At 40.0% G+C, this 22,490-nt stretch overlaps 1 protein-coding gene across 16 annotated transcripts in view; it reads left to right on the forward strand.

Annotated features, from left to right (window-relative positions):
- The window catches only part of cald1a (caldesmon 1a), a 51,678-nt gene that overhangs the window by 20,636 nt on the left and 8,552 nt on the right, over positions 1-22,490 (forward strand). For 3 of the 16 annotated variants that reach the window (XR_010911975.1, XM_067490095.1, XM_067490096.1), the window contains exons 2-8: positions 3,435-3,564; positions 12,546-12,683; positions 14,171-14,594; positions 14,806-15,030; positions 15,955-16,067; positions 17,055-17,319; positions 18,994-19,131. Coding sequence is in view for 15 of the 16 variants with exons in the window: in XM_067490095.1 (XP_067346196.1) it covers positions 3,435-3,564; positions 12,546-12,683; positions 14,171-14,594; positions 14,806-15,030; positions 15,955-16,067; positions 17,055-17,319; positions 18,994-19,131 (1,433 nt within the window). In the remaining variant the exon portion in view is untranslated. Of the gene's footprint in view, positions 1-2,266; positions 2,417-3,041; positions 3,175-3,372; positions 3,395-3,434; positions 3,565-10,906; positions 10,962-12,545; positions 12,684-14,170; positions 14,595-14,805; positions 15,031-15,954; positions 16,068-17,054; positions 17,320-18,993; positions 19,132-22,490 lie in introns of those variants that run through there. The other 13 variants (XM_067490097.1, XM_067490098.1, XM_067490106.1 and 10 more) reach the window with 11 other exon arrangements.

Here is a 22,490-nt window from a genome sequence, read left to right on the forward strand (position 1 = left end):
TGCTAGCATGGTAGCATGTTAATACATGTCAATAGCTTTCTTACTTGTTGAGAGGGCCAATGAAAACATTTCATGTTCCAGCATGCTTGATCCAGGCATTTAAGTCTTAAGGACTACATTTAGTTTTTTTGCGTTAAGTGTTTAAGCTTAAAACTGTAAGTACCAGTTGTGGCTGAAGCTAACCTCACAGCCAGAAATAAACCTGGCATCAAGATGGATTTTACGGGTTCATCATAATAATTTCTCTCATTTAGCAATCAAAGACACACAACATCCAGAAGTGAAGTTGCTTTTAACTGGCATGTGAATGAGTAATTTGAGGGCTCTCATCGGTCCCCTCTGCTACAATCAGAGGTTAAATAGCAGCATTCCTTGCATAGCTCCATGACCATAATGTGGAGATTAATGTGTTTGTCTAAAGGTTGTGAAAAGATAGTTGCAGTGAGAATCACTGTAACAAATCTGAACAAAACACTGCAGTCTTCTCTTTTCACAGAATGCTAAGGCAGCGTCACCCGATACCAAAAATAGATCCCCTGCTGGCCCATACTTACTCCTGAGTGCTGCTCCCAGTTTTGCTTGATCTAGCCTACTTTGTGCCTCATTTGGCCGATAGGGATCCATTGTTTTGCTGCTTTTAACTCATGACTTTGAGAAGATAGACGCATTATAAGATGGTGTAATCCCAGTGGCTGGCAGGATAATATCAACTTGGCTTTGAAGGCTTTTTAAGATACTGGCACTTAGACGCTGGCTTCTGTGCCAGGGTCTGGCAGTCTCGACAGGTAGTAATTTGACTGGATAAATGTGTCATTATAGCCATTGTAGAAGGTTGGGACAGACAGGGAAATAGAAAGAGGGGGAGTACAAGTGAAAAAAGACAGAAGGGCGGTATAGTATATGGATGGAAATGGAGATAAGTGGAATAAATGGACAGATGCAGCCAAGTCAGGAAGGAAGAAGAGGCTTTACAGTGGACAGGCTAAGGCAGGCTAAACTAAAAAAAAAAAAAACATCTGAAAATGTCAAAAACTTGTGATTCTAGGTTGCTCAACTTCATGGAATGCTGTCTTTCTCTGGTTCTTCCTTTGTTAGCTCTTGCAATGTGTGGGTGGTCCCTTCAGCGATAACAGTTACATGTCTTACTGAGTCCCTTTTTTTGCTGACAAGACAATGTCACTAGTTGCGCTCAGTCTTATTATAATTAGCCAGCCACATTCATACATCAAAAATGGAATTAGAAACATAATAAATTTAGGTTTATTTGACATTTAAATTGTTGTTTGTTGATCCACTTTGATCATTTTTTTTGATAAACCTAGTGATCACTTTTTTTTAGAATAACTGTTCGGTCTTTAAAATGATCTATAGTAAAATCTGAACACCTAATGAAAACGCTGTCTTTTCAGCAGCATAAATCATACATTACTTGCAACAATAACTCTAAATTAATAAGCTGCCGTGCTTGCGTTGCTAATAACTTTGTCTCCCTTGGCGTCGCTGGTTCTCGGAAATATGTGATTAGACCAGTGATGTTTGGAGGCCTTGTCGGTTTTAGTTATTGCTCTCATTTTATCTTAATTATGCTTGTATGAATAGCCCCGCATCCAAGTGCCACTTGCCTCCCCACCATTTCATAAATGACAGTAACCGTGCATCTAAACAGAGACGCTGAATTCTTGTGGTATTCAAAATAGCTTTTCCTCTCTCCAAGTCTGCAGAACTTTCACTGTGGAATAGCAGGGGTGACAAAGGCTGTGTTTACTGTACAGACACACAGGGGGGAGGAGACAGTGTATGAGGTGCAGTAGTCTTGCTTTCTTGCTTGAGGTCTTGCTTTCTTTTAGCATGTCTCACGTGTGTGTTTCCTGTTGTACATCAGTGTGCACATTAGTATGCTTATGAGTGTGCATAAAAATGTTGTAATTTTGCACTTACATGCTTGTGTGCATACCTGCATACAGATGGCTATACATAAAGAGGCCCTCTCTGACCTCAGCAGCAGATGGACAAAAAAAAACAAAATTAAAAAAAAAGAAAAAAAACCTGAAGTTTGACTCAAGACCAGACTCATGCCCTAGAACGCAGTTTAGCCAAGCTCTGACATGTCAGTTAAACAACGCAGGAAAAGTTAGCAGTAGAGATAGAGAGAGAGAGACACAGAGGCAGTATGGACGAGGGAGGGAGGGTGTGAGGGGGTAAGACTGAGGGAAAGGAGGAAGGAGGTCACTGAGGGATGGAGGGAGGGACAACTAGCAGGGAGGGGACGAAAAAGGCATTTGCCTTTTTTGTCAGCTGAGGCTGGGACTGTGGGAGACGGTTACTAGTTTTTGCATTGTGTATCTGCTTGGAGAAGACACTGTGAGGAGCTGGTATGGTGTAAAAGGAAAATACATTGTTTGAAGGATAATTCAAGGTATGATGAGCAGTTACCCTTTGGTTTCTCAAGATTTGTCTTTCATTTTAAAGCATCTTATTTCCTTACTTGTTGAGCTCCTACTCACGTTGTACCTCAAATTAACTGGCACTATTCATGATACAGTGTAGCATTTAAATATGACTACATAGCACTGTCCTTTTTACTGCAAGCTGTCCCACACTTTGTCTTTTCAACTGAACTGCTCAGTTAGCATCTGTTTATTCTGCTTCAGTAGCTGGTGGTTTAGCAGGGATCTCAATTGTATGATGGGAGGCTCAACAGTTCGTGGGTGGTCTCAGTACTCACAGCATAGCCAGTCATGTACCCTAGCAGGGTATTTTTAGTGTGTTGCTCTTAACTGATTGAGTTAACATCCTGTGTTCGCTTCGCCTTCCTCTCTTTCTGTCTCTGCTCTTCTTTACTTTTCAACCAAGCTTTGGGGGCGGAGATTCCAGTCCATGCTGTTGTCACTCAACTGACAATGTTATATAGTGACATAGGAGTACACACTGCTGGTCAGTAAGGTGTATAGTAGGACGGATTGCACTCTAAGTTGCAATACTTAACATTTCAGTTCAGATTGATTTCACAACACCTGCTTCTGCTCTAGATCTGAACTTTACTTGTTTTGGGAGTTCTATGTTTTTAAATAGGAGAATGGTTCCTTTGCATTAGCATTAGGCTAATCTGACTCTGATACAGTGCAAAAAGAGTGAAAGGGACTCCACCACCAACAACAACTCCGAAATAGAGAAGTAATTACAGAGTGTGTTGTAGAGATACAGGGATATGTTAAATGATGATAAAATTGCATATTACAAATAGGTGATGTGATGAAAATTGTGAACATTATAACTTGAAATCTGGTATTTTGATGTCTTACTTTTTTTTAGCATGTCTCACGTGTGTGTTTCCTGTTGTACATCTGTGTGCTCATTAGTATGCTTATGCGTGTGGACACATGCATAAATGAAGGTATTGTTTACTAATGAACCAATTTTTCTACTCTCTCTAGACATCAACATCAACATGTCTGTGTTTGATAATGTCATCCCGCAGGGCACAATCATGGAGGAAATGGACTTTGAGCGGCGCCGGGAGCTGAGGAGGCAGAAGCGGGAGGAGATGCGCCTGGAGGCTGAACGGTAAGACGCATTGGATTGCCTGCCATTTACGTCTGCAGATTTGTACTCGAGGACTTCCCCACTCATTCTCTTGCAAAGTAGTAAGTGTTTAAAGAGTCAGTCCTCCACAACAAATTAATGAGAGTTGCAGCCGCAAACACCTTGCAGTGCAGACGGGGCAATGCTGCTGTCATTCAGGATCTTACTACTTGGTTTGTGTGAAGCTGAGGGAGCAGCTTGTGTAATGAAGCTCTGGTCGCCAATGCACTTGCAGCTCCTCTGGTGTTCAACAAAGTAGGAACAGGAGTATGCTAGTGTTAATAGATTAGTCTGTCCTCTAGGTCTTTAGAAACATCGTTCAGCATATATTGGCTTCCTCAGCCCACACTAGAAGGGGAAAAAAAAAGGTTGATAAGAAATCTGATAAGCAATGTGATGACCTTTAAGTGGGAATGTTCAATCATGCCCTCCCTCCCTCTTTCCAATTTTCTCTCCCAGATACTGTGGCCTTGTGAACTCTCTTTGATTCAGTGGAAGAAATTGATTAAACTAAAGTTCATTTCAGCAAATTGAATGAGTGGTAACATGCCAAGTGAAGTAATCAAAAATAGTAAAAAGGGGGTTTTATTGTGAGAACATGATACATAGTGTGCCAAGGAGGCATTTTATAGAGCCTTTTATAAAAGTCCCTTCATCTGTGCCGCAGCCCTTTCAATTAAGGATGAGGTTGATGTGAATACCGATAGCGGCCAAGGTCACTTGCCTGTTTGATGTATCTCTGAGAAGCCTTTTATTAAAGCCAGTTACTCCATCACTGATAGAAAACAAGCAGACATACACTTGTCAGTCATTTTTTAGGTAGAACCGTTTAATAACTCGTTACCATAAATATCTAATGAGCCAATCACATGGCAGCAACTTATGGTGTACCTATTGAAGTGACCAGTATTCAATACGGAATACATAGGTGTTTCTTTCTTTAAATTGTTTTTTACAAAACAGGACACATGAATCCCTTTTTCTTTAGTCCTTTGCTTGAGTTAAAATAGCATTTCTTATAAAAGAAAATGTCCACAGTAAAAGATAAAGTAAGAAATAATATTCAGAGTTAAGTCACTCATCCAGGCATTGAAAAGGAAGTGCCTGTGAGCGTATTGGTTTGGAGTTTATATTCAGAAATATGTTCCAACAGACTTACGAAGGTCTTTTTACTCAAAAATTGTGCTTAAAAGAATGATAAACTAAAGGCTAGTCAGTAAAGCCAATATTTCCAATATGCAAATTGCAACTATATTTTTTCCTGTCCACAGCAAATTGTATAGGCAGCACCGACAACAATAAAGTATTATCACATTATCTAGTTAAAAATGCTATCATTTGGCTACCAGGCAAATGTAAGTCTGTTGGAAACTTTTTGTTCAAATCTTTAGTAGTGAAGCTTTAAAGTATAATTTTGGTTGGAAATTAGTTGTGTTGTCACCACAGTCACCACATAAACGCTACGACCTTTACTCCTGTTGTCAGCTAGCAGCCTGTATTTGTTTGTGTGTGTTGTAGACCTTTGTTGTTGTTCAACGGCTATTAAAAATACATCAGCCTGACATGTTTCCTCCTTTTAAAAGTAGTGCTCCTTGTATGTTTAACAAAAGTAGCCCCATGTGCCCCGAATTGGCATTTCCTTATACCTCGTCTGGTCAACTGTGCATGTGACAGGTCCCTGGTGGAATTACAGCGACTTAAATAAGTTTAGACAATATCTTTAAGGATCACAATTTTTGGAATCAAGAAATATGTCACCCAGTGGGGCGGTATGTCTGGCTGTTCTGTTTTTAATCGTTATTGAACAATAATATACATCTTTGATAGAGATGAATAAGCTAATCCAGAAAGCAGTTTGACAAGCGATAAAATGTGAGTAGAGAAAAGTCTGTGTTACTTAGAAAGTACTATATGGTGATTGTGGATAATACAGTTATTTTTTTTAAATGACCGCAATTATTCTGTCCAAATTATTCATAATCAAATTTATGGATTCCTCATTAAGCATATTTGGCTGGTGTTTACTCATACTCATAGTCATATGTTTACAAGGTATTATGCACAGACCCAAATACCTAGTAATTTTTACCTGTAGAGTTACTTTATAACCTTCTACCTTGTTATTTTACCTCCAACATGTATGCAGTGTTCTCATTGACATCCTTTAGCTTTTACCGCCTTCTAGACATATATACTTTGTTTCCCAAGATGAACTCCAAATAGCTGATTGAAGTGAAGGTTAATGCCGTTGTTATATTTCATGGCATAAAAGACCCATAAACCCCCCACTGCTAGAATTATTTATGGGGTTTTGCAGTGTTTGTGTTACATGGTGAAGATGGAATTTGGCAGATAATGTAGACTAAGAAAAACTGACAGTGAAAGGATGATGACTGACTGAAGGAGAAATGGAACGAGTGGGAAAAGAGTAAGAATTGTAAGCGCCTTCGACATTTACATTTTCAGCTCGGTGGGAGTTTGACCATGACTATTTATTTGGTTGGAGCAGCAGTAATTTCAGCTGGCAGACAACACGCCGGACCTGTTATTGATAAAAGATTACATCTCTACATTGTTTCCATTTCTGCCAATATATTGAAACAATCAATATTTACATGCCCCTCCTGGTTGGACTAGTCAAAACCACATGTTGTCCCACTGGCCTGCCTCCATTCAACCATCACTGAGCACACTGTGGAAAGACAGAGTTCGCAGGGAGAGTGTGGGGCCATATAATAACGGCTGTAGAAATGCCAAATTCCTGGCTATTAGAAGTGTTTACTGGCCAGGTCTCTATGAGCTATTTCCTACAAGCTGGGACATTGAGAGATAGAGAGAGAGAGAATGTGTGTGTGTGTGTGTGTGTGTGTGTGTGTGTGTGTGTGTGTGTGTGTGTCAGAGAGAGAGAGTGTGTGTATGTATGTATTTTCTCTTTTTCTCCCACTGACTCTCTCTGTTTATGTCTAAGTAGTTCATCTAATTGTGCCCAAGATGGCTGTGTGTTTGTGTGTGTGCGCTGAGAGTTACAATGATTGTGATTGTGCAGTTAACTATGCAGGTGTTCACTTTAGAGTGCGTGTTTCTTTGGATCAGCATCAGGTGATGAAGGCTTGACAAGCTCCATCTACCTTTCTTAACTACAGCGGAGTCAGAGTGTGTGTGCACGTATTGACAGCAGCCAAGCTGTCCTAAGTGTGCCAAAGGGTAGAGCAGCAGGATGAGATGTAGAATTCTGCAGGACCAAATCCCAGCCTATAAAAATGTGCCCACCAGGTGTGTCCCTGGGAGAGACACAGTGTCATTTCAATTTGCTGAAATGACACCTGGCCTAGTTCCAAATGAAATCACCTAGATGTGCAGGTAAAAAAACATGCTCGACCAAAGGCAAAAATGGGGGGGGTCTATAACTAAAAACAAAATCTAAAGCACAGCGCAGACTGTTCACCGGAATCAATGAGATGTTTCCTTTTTAATGTAGTTCAAATTATCACCCATCAGTGCAGGGGAAAAATGAACAGATGTTTCAGCTATGCCTTCTGTCATTTGTTGTTTAGTTTAGTTTTTTTATTCTAGTCCATAGCAGTTGAAAATTATGTATTTTGGATTGCCCATTAGAGTCACATTAATGACTGTTTACTGGTACAATCTGTCATTTTGTTTGCATGATTCGTGTAAAACTGAGTGATTTTGTTATTGGTGGTTATAGGATTGGGCTTTGTCGTTATGAGAAGAAAAGGATGCCTCTGATTACAGCATTACTGGTGCATCTGTTGACTTATTGACTCAAACGAGTGTAACAATTTGAACTGAATGGAAGGAAACATCCTACTGAAGAGTACATGTAAACCCTGTTATATTCCCCAATTCTCCAGTCCACGCTGACCATCAGTGCTATAGTATGTTTCTGTTTACTTAAGCACAGTCACTCAGAAATGTTTTGACTTCTTCCTTTCATCTTTTTCCCAACAGGGCACACAAATGTGGAATTTTCCCAGTTAGTGAAATGACCAAAGGGTATTTGCATCAGCTCAAATAGCCCTTCTTTTGGGGTAACGTTGCTCCAGGCTAAGCAGTAACACTGGACCTTGAGTCTGATAAATGTGTTTATTCTCCTTCCTGATCAATCGTAACTGTTTCCAGACATAAAAAAAATAGTTCAGCCTTTTTTGCTTCAGATTTTGTAGCGATTAAACAAGAATATACTGTAGCAATTGTAGTTAATATTGAACTTTACATTTTTCTCTGGTAGGTGGAATTGTTAGTTGCGGTCAGAGCCAGTCACGCAGTCATTATTCTAAGCTAACTAGTTGCCGGCTATAGGGTTATATTGTATATTATATTATATATAACAGAGAGTGGTATCAATTTTTAAGCAAGACAGCAGATTAGCACAACTTTGAACTTTGTCCTTTAATGTTGAGCATAACTTATGAAGTCATGTAGTTTACATTCTGTCTTTGATGTCCTTTTTAGGAAGTGTTTATTTGTGTTTCTACCATTTCCTTGTGTCATCCCCCTTTGCTCCACTACAGTACATCACACAGTACCAGCTCTCTTCCATCTTCTTCTCTTCTATGTCATTCTCCCTCACCTCTTCTTACCCTTATTGCGCCCCCTCTTCTTTCTCTTCCTCATTGTATCTGTTATGTTATGTATCTATTATGCCCCATCTTTGTGCTCTTCTGATGAGAAGCAGGGCTCCTGCTTCTCATCTACTTCCCGCCTTGTCCTTCTCTTCATCTTTGTCCCTTCAGCCCTATGTTGTCCTATTTTTTCTCTGTTTCATCTTTTGCCTCACCACCATCCTTCTCTTCCCTCACTATTCTCACCATCTGTGGTGGCCCTTCTGCCCAAGAGACCAGGAAGGGCCGAGGAAATAACACCCATCCTCCATGAATGAGCCATGCCAAACAATCCCCACCCTGGGTGAATGGACCATTCCTGCATCATAAACCTTTCGGATCTGACAGGAAGAGAGAGGGAGACACATACAGAGAGTGAGAGATAGGGAGGGAGCGGCTGAGCCACGTATATCAACTTTGTACTTACCACATCAGGTTGGATCAGAGTCATGCGATTGTTGCAGATTGTGAAAGCTTGATTTTGCCTTTACTCTTTACAAAAAGTGTTGAAATGGGATATTTATGTTTTTAATGAATGCTGTACTGCCTCATTCATCTGCGAGTTAGGATAAATGCAGTCTAGGGGAATTCTATCACGACTAACATTGTGTATTCTTGGAGCCGGCCCAGCAGAGAGCAGGGTGGGGAGAAGAGACAGATGGGGTATGTTGTGGCTCTTTGGGCCGGCAGTAGGAAGGGAAATAGTCCAGAGAGGCCAGCGTGGGAATGGGTCAGCATTTCTGACAGGACTAGCCCCCACCCTATTTCCCTCTCTCTCTCTCTCCATCCATCCTTTCCCCCTCTTCTCTTCCCTCATCTCTGTTCACAGCAGCTTTTCTTTTCCCACTTTCTGTCTTCTCACCCCCCAACCCCCCCGTTCCTCAGTTGCCAAGGAGGGGTGAAGAAGTCTTTTCTCATGGGCTTCTCCCAAATTGTTTTCACTGACATTTCTGAGATATTTTGCTGTAAAGAAAATATTTGGACATATTTCTCCCTAATAGGCTCGCTGATGGCGATGTTTTGTATGCCTGTACTATTCGCGCAGAGAGTTGCTTTGTGCATGCAGAGTCCTGCTTAAATTAGCTTTACTGTACTATCCAGCACATGAAAACCCAAGAAAAAGTGGAATGTATCTACGTGTGTAACAGAAGTCTTGGTTTCCATTTCAGTTGCATCACAGACGTGATCCCCATAAGCTGTTAGGCAATGTAGTTGCTGACTGTAAGTATGAGTTTCCTGCACATGGCCACCCACAAAGGCATTTGTTGAATAGTATATAAGGGTGAAAAGATGTACCTGAGGTTTATAACTACACATCATTCTATAAAAAAAAATGTTTTTTTCCCCATTATCATACATGCTCTTCCTTTCTTGTTTTTCATTTTCCACTTCTTTATCCTCACCCTCCATTTTAACTGCTTTTTCCGTCCCTCCCCCCTTTCTATTTTCCTCTTCTTTCTATCACCTCTCACATATCACCATATTTCTGTCTCAGTACTGATAGAGTTGGGGGCCTAGGTAAGGAGAGGGATATTAAATTAGTGTTTTGGTTTTTTTATGCATCAATACCCAAGACTGTGATTGACAGGAATGCTAATTCAGCTTTTAGGGTTTATCCTTCTCTCTTACTGAGGAATCTTTAACCCTGAGATTGTCATTGTCATCACCACCAAGGACTCTTTTATTCTATTTTTGGGTGGGGTTGTTTTCTGTTTCTCATGACATTTGGTGTTGTTTCTGGGATGGTGCAGTCCGTAGGGAGTTAAGGAAGCTGTATCACAATCTTTTTTCTTTTCACAAAGGATATATCAGTCTGGCATTTTAAATAAGGGTTAATATACGTTTTGCTGCAGGGGAACTCAGTGGAATATGAATGGAAGGGAAAAAAAATTAAAAAGGAATTAAATGCACCCTTTGAAAGACATTTTTGCTCTTACCAACACAATATTGAAATCTTAAGCAAAAAAACTACACTCTTGCTCAATTATAACATTTCTGAGGTAGTTTGCCAGCTGATGACTGATGAACATTACATGTTTTTATTGGATCTTGTGGCTACAATGAGAAGTGTTTATCCAAAGTTATGAAAATTGTGTCATTTCTATCTAGATTTGTTACACTTTGATACTCTAAAATGTCAAATAATCTCAGCTAAGCAAATACGTACGCACATGTGTAAAGTATTGCCTGATGTCACTGATGTCACCGTCCCATAGGTCTCGGGCGGTAACCAACTCATCTGTTTTGTTATGACAACATTCCTAATGTGAGAGAAAGAAACAGGAGGTAGGAAACAGTGTTAGGGGGTAGGAAGGAATGAGGCAAACTAGTGTTCACAAGCTGTAAAACCTCAAATAAACCCAGGCAGCTTTAGAACGGTTCACCACACGTGTTGTAATTAACATGCAATAGCATGCTTCGCTGGCTGACCTCAAAAGCTGCGCTGTGATGTTAGGTAGCTAGGCATGTGGTTACCAGTGGGAGTGAAAAGGTCAGTCAGAGCAACACGGATCAAGCGTGGAGCTGAGTTCATAGATATTTTGGAAGTAAAGAAAATAGTTTATGATAGAACTACACTGTTATCTCTAGTTAGTAATACTGTAATCTGAGGTAAAGTGTAAAATATACTTTACTCTGGGGGTGTAGCCACTTTCCCCAGACCTGTCTACTTCTACTTGAATTTGATTTCCTGTATTTCCCAGAATTACTTTGGACCAGTCCCAAACTGAGGCCTGAACTTGCTGCTTTCAATCAAATGTAAGCACATAAATATACAGTAGCTTTGTAGCTAACTGCATCGTGAACAATGGAGTTATGCATGCAGCCGCACCCTTTACTTAAACCACTGCGTTTAATAAAAACATGTATAATCCACAGCAAGTCTGCTTTGGATTTTGGTGTGTTTAGGCAGTGGGTGGTTTGTGGATCTCAGCCTTTTTTGCAGCGATTTATTCCTGTTGAAAAAGAAGGTTAGAGAGGAAGTAAAGAAATAAGAAATTCTCAGCATTTAATGCAAAACAACAGATGCTTACCTGTATTTTTTAAATCATGACCTGGGGTGACCTTCCGTTATGTACGTTATGCTTGACCAGTTATGCATAGTAATATGAAAATACCACCAACACAAAACAAAATGAGAACAGAAATTTGAGGGACACCACCCAGAATCTGTATTTACCCTATTAAAATGGTGAAGCATGTTCTGTCTCCTATAGTAATATTTGCTTGCATGTAATCTTTATGGGAAACGGATGATCAAATCAAGCGGCAGTATCTACCACTGAGTATTTATAGTTGACACTTTGCAGTAATAGACAGATATGCAATTGCCATATCTGTCTATTACTGCAAACATACAAATACACTTCATGACTTTTTTAGCCACTAGCCAGCAATAACAGCAAGTCATTTTGTTAAAGTCTCTACATGTATCTCATTCCTGGATTTGGGCAGTTTATCCCATTCTTTCTGATCCTTTCAAGCTCCATCGGGCTGAATTGAAAAGATCTGTGAATGTGATAAGCCATCTTTAAGTCTCTGCACAGATAATCTGTAAGTTTGGTTGGACCCCTCAAGAACAGTGAAGGACTTGTCCTGAAGCCTGTCCAGCTGTCTTGTCATTGTCATTCAGATAACATGATCTGAACTGAAGGTTCCTCCAAGTGATGTAATCTGGAGGCATTTTTCAGCTAGAAGTAGAGAGATATTTTAATATAGGGAAGTCAAAGGAAATTTTAATGATATTTATGTACATGTACTACCCAAACTAGAACCAAAAGAAGTAAGTTCAAAATCAGTGAAGGTGTCCTTTTAATACTTATTCAACCTATGCCAGTACAGTAGTTTTGAAATATATTTTGAAATCTCTGTTTCTTAACAACAATGGGATTGATAGATTTAATGTGTTTTTCAATTTCTCATATAAATACGCATAGAAACAAAGTCGTAAGGCTAATTGTTGTTTTGTAGTGCACAGAGAGTTTGTGTGTTACTGTTTGTGTGTACAAATAGTAACACACAAACTCTCTGTTCCAACATTAACTAGACCAGTATAAACCAGAAACACTGTTTCTTTGGATTTCTTTTATCCTTAGCCAAGGCATGTCTCCAGTCAGAGTTTTTATCAGATTACGAAAACTGCAGCCACGATAGGAAGTATTAGATGTTGTGCAGCTGACAGGTCACCTCAATGGGAGAGACAGAAATAAAATCTGGTCAACATAGGGCTTACAGTCCAGTTTAGAATTAAATAAGGGGAGGAAGAGATGGACCCCTAAAAGTAAAAAAGGAGTGTCTCAACACTTCTCTCATTTTCTTTTTCTCTTCTTTTTGCTACTTAAGGTTGGCAAGAAATGATGATGATGAAGAGGAGGCGGCCCGCGAGAGGAGGCGCAGGGCGCGCCAGGAGAGGCTGAGGAGTAGGGAGAGTGAGGAGCCCAGTGGCCAGCCAGAGAGTCTGGTTATGTCCAACAGCCACAGGTGACACACATATGTACAGTAGCAAAACACCACCTGGCTGTGACAAATACTGCATGTTCAACAGCTGCTATCGTGGCTCCCAGGCTCACTGTAATGTCATCAATGCCCAGTCATGGGTTGTACTGTACCGATACAGTATGTTGTGTCCTGTCCTGTATAGTACATTTCCTTTGTAAAATAATTGTTGACCTTTTCCTTTTGCTGGTACAGTTTTTTAGTACCCCTAAAAAAACTAATAATTTTTTAAACAGTGTTTTTTTTTTTTTTACTTTTACATAAAGGAAGAACACTATAGCTTTCTCTTTTTTTCTAGCAAGCAACTCTTGATTTTGATTAGAAAATGACTGATGTACCTGGCTAACTAAAATGATCTCTTGCATCGGTTAAAGGCATTCTCACTGGTACACTTTTGTTTGTTTCCACCTGAGACTTTTTCAACAGTATGCAGATAGCTGCGTACTGTATACACTGCATCGGTTGCTAGTGTGTAACCATGTTTAGTTGTATAGCTGTAAATGTGTAATAAGATGAAATCAATCACCTTGGCCACAGTGGAAGTTGTGGGCTGCTCTGACATCTAGCAGCACAGATGCTGCTTTGTGGTCATGAATGTTTTCTCTCTATGAGCTCAGAGATACATCCTGGGTCGGTCAAACAACAAGGGGATTGTGCAGGAGGATATTGAGGCAGGACCTGACTAGCCATTGTTGATTGTGTGGATGCAAGGATAATGTTTGCCAGACTTTTAGGCCTGAATAGTTTGAGTCATGCTGTTTGGAGAGAGGTGGATGGTGGACGGCTGGTATTTGGTGCACAGTAAGAGATGTATAATAAATACTTTGTTTTAAGCCATGCATTTACTCAGCTGGTCCACCGCTTTGGTCTGGACCTGCATACTGTATCAACAGCTATTGGGTGGTTTCCCATCAGCCTCAGTAGCAGTTTGTGTTTGCTGCTCTTTAGGAGATGTTAGCATGCTAATGTTTGCATGAATTTATGTTTGAGGAGTCATTTTCCCTGTAAACATTTAGAAAATAGCAGTACAAAACCCCAGAGCAGCCATCATTGATGTACACTTAGAATTTTGTTTACGTATATTATAGTTTCCAGGTAGCAGCTACAGTACACATATTTGAATGTGTAGAGCTGTTCAGTCAAGGATATTGACTCAACACATGTACAATAGTCCTGAAGATATCAAGGAAACATACCGGGGTTCTTTTAAGATTTATGAACTGTTGATGTTTTCTGTAATGTCAGACATTTTGTCATAAATGAGTCAATTTATCTCTGTTATATTACATTTTCTGGTCTTGTCTTTGTTAAGGTCCCAAACACACTGCTGTAGTCAAGGGCATCTAACAGCAAATAATATTATTCTTTCTCACGTTTTCTTAACAGCTGACGTCTCCTCCTTCTCTGACCTTAAGGCTTCCTCCTCATGATCAAAACACCACACAGTGAAATGTTTGTTTCCTTTTTCCTAGTGTGACAGAGACAGTGTCTGTGACCAGCTCTTATGGAGGCGGCGGAGACGATGAGGACCAAGCCTTGCTGGAGCGCATGGCCAAACGCGAGGAGAGACGGCAGAGACGTATGAAGGAGGCTCTGGAGAGACAGAGGGAGCTGGACCCCACCGTTATAGAGGGTAACAACAGCTTCGCTACAGAGAAAAACAACGAAGACGAGGAGAAGCCCTCTTCTTGGCGCAGGGGCCGTTACCGTGAAAACGAGGAAGAAGAAGAGAAGACATCAACATACAGCTCAAGGAGAAAGGAGAAGGAGCAGAGGCAGGAAGAGGAGGCTGCTCCTGAGGGCAGGGACAAAGCAGAGGAGCACGTAGAGGAAGAGCAGGAGCAGAAAGTGGAATTGGTAGAGGACATACCAAGAAGGTCTTACTTACGAGAACAGGTGAACATCTGTTTATTGTTTTGCATGTATTTGTATTGTATTTTTGTAGCTGACAGTCCCTTGAAATGTGCTGCTTTCTTCTGTAGGAATCAACTGAAGAGCCTAAAATGTAAAACAAGTAATGGTCATTGATTTATTTACGGGATGGGCATCACTAGCTAATATTTTCCCTTCTTTCTTTCAACGACCTGCTGTAACCTTTTTTTCTTAGGTGTGTGTTGAAGAAGAAACACATTCAGTAGTCAGTGAGAGTTCTAATCAGGCTAAGTCAACAAATTCAGAAGCTGAGGAGTATGAAGTAGCATCAGAGGAGCCTGAAGAGGTACCTGAGGATGATAATGTAGACAGTTCATCAGAGAACAAGCCTATGTTACTAACAAATGACACTGAAGAGGACAATGAGGTATCAGAGATACTGCACACAGAGGATAATGAGGTATCACACATGTGGTAAGAATTTCACTAGAGGTGTGATGCACAGTATGAACAGACTGGGTAACTTCAGTATCTTGATACCTATTTGAGGAGATACATAAATATAACAAGAGTTATACAATTGTCTTAACAAGGCTTTTAGTTGACTTTGAGATTTATTTGGAGACATTGAAATTACCCAGACACCTTGTCCTTGTCATCCCAGTGTGGTTGGCACCATAGGCTCAGCTACTGGTGGTAACTGGTGGTTTTATGAGGTGTGGTTACAGCCATGGGTGAGATTGTTAATAACGTTAATGCTATGCTCCACAGAGTGGTCACTGTGTTTTTTTTCTGCATGTTTCCACCTCAGCAGCGACACTTCACATTACACTGACTCCACTCCAAAAACTGTGCTAGCAGTCATAGTTTTATCAAATCTGCGTCTTTTATTGGAAAGGCACATAAGCCAACATGTGAGATATTTTTAAGTTAGCCACCTGTTACATTATTATTGTTTATATGTTTATTATACAAAAATAAAAAAAATGTCACTAATTTAACTAATCTCACTTTTCTGTTTCTGAGCAGAAAGAGAATCTGAACCATCCTAAACTTAAATCGGAGTTAAAATTAGACCCAATGAACGTGTGCTACAAGTGTACAGGCAGTGTACATAGTCTGCTCACACATAATTATTTTATTTTATAAACTTGATGAATGATAAGAAAATGAGACAGAAAATATACAGCTGGAATCACTCCGAGGTTGTTCACATGTTAGCTAATTCTCTGTCAGCCATAATTCTGGAGTGGACGCTGTGCAATGTGATGTGTGTTATTTGTTTCTGGGTGTGCTCTTTCTCTCAGACTCCACCTACTCAGTTTACCCACCAATCACATGTTTGTTCACCAGCCCTGGTGGTTGTGTGTGCTTGTGCCTGCAGGTGAGTGAGAGAGGCGGGACCAGGGAGGAGATGGAGGAGCAGGGGAAGCAGAACGGAGGACTGCACGAGGAGTCTCCTCCCAAACAGCACAGGAAACCTGAGAGGACCCACAGGTACACAGACACGCACACACACCAAGTCACCACCTGGCTCCAACTCTGAGGCCAAAGTTGGCCATAACCAATTCTGATGAATTATTTAATAGAAATGTCATTGGTTGCATACAAATTGTTCATTTTTACCATAAATATCCAATTTGTCTCTAGTGAAATCACCAGCACAATATAGATGTTTAAAGCCACATGCACAGGTACTTTTAATTTGAAATTATTTTAACTGTAACAAGTCTAATGTTGTCAGTGCCTTTCTGCACTTGCCAACTGCACTGCCAGTTGTGGAAAAGTACTTCAGTAACTTAATATTCTTTAAAGAAAGGTCGGCTGAAAAGATCAAGTTGCCTAACAACCACAAAACTCTAAAATTTCCAAATTTAGATTCCAAAGGTGGGGATAAAATGGGGGGGGGGAACTAAAACTGATCAAATCAATAAGAGAGGCATAAAATTGAAATATTTTACAACCTGGGTTTTATGATGAAAATAGTCAAAGAGACATCTCTATATTTGTCTTAATACTTCAAAGTGTTTGCATATGCTGAATAGGGACAGTTTGATTAGACATTTAGTGTTTGTCACTCAGGCTAGAAGAAAAACATTAAAGTATTGCCTGGGGCATCTGCAAAATAATTGGAACGCATATCTGAATCAGATTTTCTGGCAAACAAGCGGTGTTTGTTCAGCATTCAGCCGTAGCAGAGCGGCAGTGTTTTTCTGACTCGGGTCACCTACAGTAAATCTTCAGCATTAAATGCTAAATAAAACTCAAGATGTGTTTTAACATTGACTTTGCAAAGGCGCGTGTTGCTATTTGTATGTGTCTTTGTTTGTTTGTGTCTCTGTCCTTCCAGTGGATGTTAAAATATTCAGTTTGTATCAAATGTCAAGTATTAACCAGTGTGTCACCCAGCAGCGCCCTGCTCCTTTTGTCTCTGTTGTGTGCTACTCTTGTGCTCTGACCTGTGTTTCTGTGTGTCTGGCACAGTCGTGGTAGTGTACGCTCCCCTGAGGTTGGGGGAGATGACCAGGACGACGCCGCTCGCCTAGAAGCAGAGCGCAAGCTGGAGGAGCTGAAGCGTCGCCGCGATGATGCAGAGAGCGAGGAGTTTGAGAGGATGAGGCAGAAGCAGCAGGAGGCCGAAGCTGAGCTGGAGGAGCTGAAGAGAAAGAGGGAGGAGAGAAGGAAGGTGCTGGAAGAGGAGGAGAGGCAGAAGAAGCAGGAAGAGGCGGAGAAGAAAGCCAGAGAGGAGGTAAAGAAGCAAGACGCATTTTTTGATGAGGGTGGTGGGGGACTCACTTTAAGGATGCTGTTTGATCATTGTTGCTTTTTCTATTTATGTTTTATTTTCCCTTTCATCCAGTTTCTTTCTAATGATTAGTCATTGTCAAACTCAAGCCTCTGAGATCAATGGTTGGTGGTGTTGTACAGAGTGTGAAGCTCTGTACAACACCACCAGGCAAATGTAAGATTTGATTTTAAACTGAATTTGATTTTTTTTTTTACCTTTTGTTCAGGACAGTACATATAATACTGCACTGGTGTGCACATTTTTAAGTTTAGCAAGGAAACATTTTCGTCAATGGTTGGCTGACATTTTGCTATGGGATGCAAATGTCAGCTTCATGACTTATGAATGTTGATACAAGCCCAATTACACTTTCCAGTATGTACTGACAGCAATTTAAGACAACTGTCCCTTTACAGCAGTTGAACAGTTTGTATTTCACTTGGAAAGTGCAGGTTACCAAGCTAGGCTGGCTAGCTTGTTTTCTATGCCACTGGTTATACAGTATGTTGATTTAGCCTTTACATCTGTGTGAGCTGAAACTCGTGCATCACACATACTAGCGCCGTAGTGACGTTATCTCTCCATACTTCACTGTTATCATGACTCAGCCTCTTTGGGTCCCCCTCGTAACTCACACATGTAATTTCCCTTTTCCTCCCTCTATGAAGGCCTCATCCTTATGCATCTCATACGTGATAACCTCTTCCTACCTATGTGTTCTCATGTGAGCACAATGTCATTCATTTTCCTTTCAGATTGTCACTATGCCCCCATGCTTTCTCACTATTACACTGACTGGTCCTCTTTGTTGATCTTGGCTCTGAATGTGGCGGCCTGTCTCTCGCTATCTCCCCCTGTTCTTCTCCTCTTGTGTGATGTTAATGAGGCCTTTTGGTTTGTAATTAAAAGATGGCCCAGAGATACAGAGAGACTAATTAACCAAGACAAGGCTGCTGGAGAGGGCTGATACACTGCCAAGCAACAGTCCTCTTCTGAATACAGTACAAATGGTTCATACATTAATTGTCTAAAAAAACTGTTGATAGTCTGCACATCTTGAGCTTTCCAAAATGGCTTTATTTTCCTGGGGCAGCCAATCACTGTAAATAAGAATTTGCTCTGCGTAATTGAATTTGTTCCTGACCTGCTTCATTGAATAAAGTAAGTAAATCAATTAAAAAGTGGCACGTATCTATTGTGTGGGTCTGCAGCATTCCTGTTGCTTTTGTGTGTGACGTTTGCTGTTTTTTGTAACAAAGTGCCTTTACATTTTCAGGTCTATTATTCCACCTCACCGTCAAAGTCACTGAACTTATCCAGGTTTTGAGAGAATTTGCGCTTTTTGTTGTAGTGCTCTGAGTCTACAGTATGAGCTTGTTCCCAGGCAAAATCTTTGCCAACGACAGTGGCTTATACAACAGGAATAGAAGTAGTTTCACTGAGCAGCAGTGGCTTAGCTGAACAGAAGAAGAATAGAGAGCTTGTTGAAAAGGATCATTTCTAGATGATAAATTCTCCTTTTCAACAGCAGATATGCTGCAAAATAAAAACTGACACATTACTTAACAATCTCAGGGATTGATGTCAAAGTGTGCAGAAATGTATCTGCTGAACTTCATGTAAAAACACTTTCAGGAGGAGAAGAGGAAGATGAAGGAGGAGATCGAAAGGAGGAGAGCAGAGGCAGCTGAAAAGAGACAGAAGGTGGAGGACACTATGGATGGGGAGGGAAAACCATTCAAATGTGTCAGCCCTCGAGGCTCCTCTCTGAAGGTCAGTGCACCTCCAAAAACAACGTCTAACAGGAGAGTGTCAATCCAGTTTTATCTGTTAACTGACCCTTCACTAAACCCTCTGTCCCTTTGTTAATGTTGCATTGCTTGTCAAGTGTTCTGTTCGCACACACAAATACAGTTTAAAATGGTGATTGTGTCAGATAAAAATCCGTACTAAGTTTTTATAATAATATATTTATACCGAGCGAATAAATAATAATAATAAACAGCTGTTATTATCTGCTGAGGTATATTCCAAAGTAGAACTGAAACACTATAATTGTTTCTTACATATTTTATTTTCATTTGTTTTAAAACAACAATGTTGTAGATGAGGGCTTAAATGTGCCCTTGATAACTCCAATCATATTCTAAGTAAATTGTGTTGTCCACAATTACTATGCAGACAATATGATTAATTTTCAAAACTTTATGGAAGTTATACTTTAATTCTAAAAAAAAAAAAAAAACTATAGCTTGCCTGTCTGCCAACGGTTACCTAAATCCAAAATTCCTCAAAGCTTATTAAAGAGTCCAGGAGAGCTGCTAGTGTTAGCCTACTGAAAATGTACTGGTTTCCACAAAGCGTGAACTAACTTTAAAAAATAATGTAATTAGTAAAAAAGTTTGAGACGTTAACTGTTGCAGCTTCTGTGTCTTCGAATAGGAGGCTAAAAACCAGTCCACAGTCTTAAGATTTTACATACGGAAAGTTGAACTTGCCACAGCCTCGTGGTCACTGTTTCAGCATCTGGAGAAAGCCCAAGTTTGACTGATCCTGGCATTTAAACTGCTATGTGTGGGGGAAATCACAGATCAGGCAGCTCAATATTTTCAACAGCTGGAATGGTTGAAAAGTTTGCCTGTGTTTTATTTTTGTGGCCATGCTGAATTTGCATCCTGTCCAGCACAGCATAATTGACTCGATTTAATAGTTCCCCAAAACCTGCAAATCCCTCTTATCCGGCAGTGCAGCAAAGCTCAAGCTAAACATTCAACATATTTAGAGAGATTAAGTGCCAGATGACCCTCATCTGCGCCTCTCACCCCATTTTAGCTCTCTGAAAGTGTTTTCTAAAGGAGGGTTCATAAATAGTAAGAACCTTGATGAACATGGCAAGATGTGTGAAAAAGTCAGCTGATGGCACATTTTTCTGTAACTTACTTTTAAAAATTACCAATTTGCTAACCCTTTTGTAACAAAAAGCGCCTCAAATCAACCCAATGTGCACCTCTTCCAACTTCATTCAAAGATATAAAGCAATTTCAGAAAAATGTTTCTCAATGTAAAATTGCAAAGACTTTGAAGATCCCACCATCTACAGTATATAATATCATCAAACAATTCAGAGAATCAGGAGGAATCTGTGTGCAAGGGACAAGGCCAAAGGTCAAAACTGGGTGGGCGTGCCCTCAGACGGCATTGTCCTAAATCTCTAGCAACTGGTCTCTTACTTTCCAGACATTTGCAGACAGTTGTTAAAAGTAGAGGGGATGCTGCACAATGGTTAATATCACCCTGTTCCAATGAGCTAATATTTTCCATGAAATGGTAAAATGTCTCAGTTTCAACATCGTATATGTTGGTTATGTTCTATTGTAAATAATATATGCATTGATGAGTTTTGCAAATTATTGCATTTTGTTTTTATTTACCTTTTACACATCGTCCCAACTTTTTTGGAATTGGGAATTGTTATTCTGCAATGGTCTCACAGACTCAGCTTTACTTCGTCATCATGTTCACTGTAGGTACAGCTGTGTTTGTGTATGTGTGTGTGCCTGTGTGAATGCATCTGTCTGTTGCACATTTCAGCACAATTAGCCACAAATGAACTTTCGCGTTGCATTGTAATACATGAAGTTTTTTTGTGGTTGCATGGCTCTGTTGTCATAACAGTCCTGGATTGTGTGTGGTGTCTTCCAACTTTGGTTTTATATTTGATGTTTTTATCTTGTTTTCTCGTGAGACAGATGTTTTTATGTGAATGCTAGGATGACTCTAAGCTTGATATCAAAACTGTGATTTTTTTGTAACAACATTTAAATTTGAATTCACCTAATGCAGCTTTAATTGATTTTTTTGGTCACCTTTTCACCACCAAAACAATACATTTATATACCACAACATTAGCCACAACATTAAGTACACCTGTGCATTTTAATGCAACCCAATTTGACAGTGCAAACCTAAAAACAGAGCCACTGCATTGGATTGCATTAAATTGCAAAGGTGGTCATAATGTTATGCCTGATTGGTAAAGTTCTCAAAATGTTTAGAACAGTATTAGTAATAATTTGCAAAAAATGTTCCACTTTGTTAGCTAGTCAATTTTAGGAGGTGTTGAGAGCAAATTAAAATTGTGAAGTTGTGGTCTATGAAACAATAAGGCTCAAAAGCCAAATGAGCCTAAAATTGCTTTAAAAACAATAGAGCCATTGTAAGTATATAGTGACTTGAGGCATTTTTAATAAGAAATATTTCATACAATACAATTGTCAACTACATACCTCCATTGTTTTCTTTATTCATTTTGCCATTCTGCATGGTTATTGCCTGCAAAGTGCCATATCATGGCAGTACTAAAATACACGGAATTACAGCCCACAGAACACACAGTCCCGGGATCTCGCTTTCATGTTATCAGCAGTAAACCAGCATAGCCATGCTCCGTGCTATAGATAAAATGTTCTTTGAAAGAAAAGGACAGAAGGGCAGAGTGAAGGATGCGGGAGGCAGGAAAGTGATTAGGGTTAACAGGAATACTGTAACTGTGTTCGGATGGCTACAACTCTGTAAAACGCGTCTGGGAATGGGGAATTTCCTGTCGGCAAGTATTTTGGGAACTCCCACATTCAGTAGCTGCTAAGTGCAAGGTCCTTTTTCACAGAGAGGAGGGGGTGGCATTTTTTTATTTTTTTCGCTTTTGCCTGTTTTAAGGGTTTTGTGAGCATCTACGTAAGGCATGTTTTGTCCCCCTTTTTTAGTCTTTTTGTCTTATATATAAACAGTCCTCTGAAATTCCCATGGCCCAAAGCTTGCTGTGTTTTTTTCTGTGTGTGTGGGTGTGTGTGTTTGTGTGGGTGTGTTTAGTCTTCAAGAATATTTTGTACACAGGACAATGTAATGCATTGAGTATTTAAAGAAATCAGACCAATCCAAATGTCCAACGTCAACAAAACCTGTTGTGGTTACATGCTTAAAAAAAAAATACTTAATTTTAATTAAAAGTGATAGTTCTGAACAGAATCACATGTATCTATACTGACCCATGCACTTAAAGGTTCAATATGCATCTTAATATTAGCCATCCCCTCTGCTCTGCCTGGTGCTCCCTCTCCCTGCTCTGCTGTGCT

Source organism: Channa argus, chromosome 21 (assembly GCF_033026475.1).
Source record: "Channa argus isolate prfri chromosome 21, Channa argus male v1.0, whole genome shotgun sequence".
Classification (NCBI taxonomy): domain Eukaryota; kingdom Metazoa; phylum Chordata; class Actinopteri; order Anabantiformes; family Channidae; genus Channa; species Channa argus.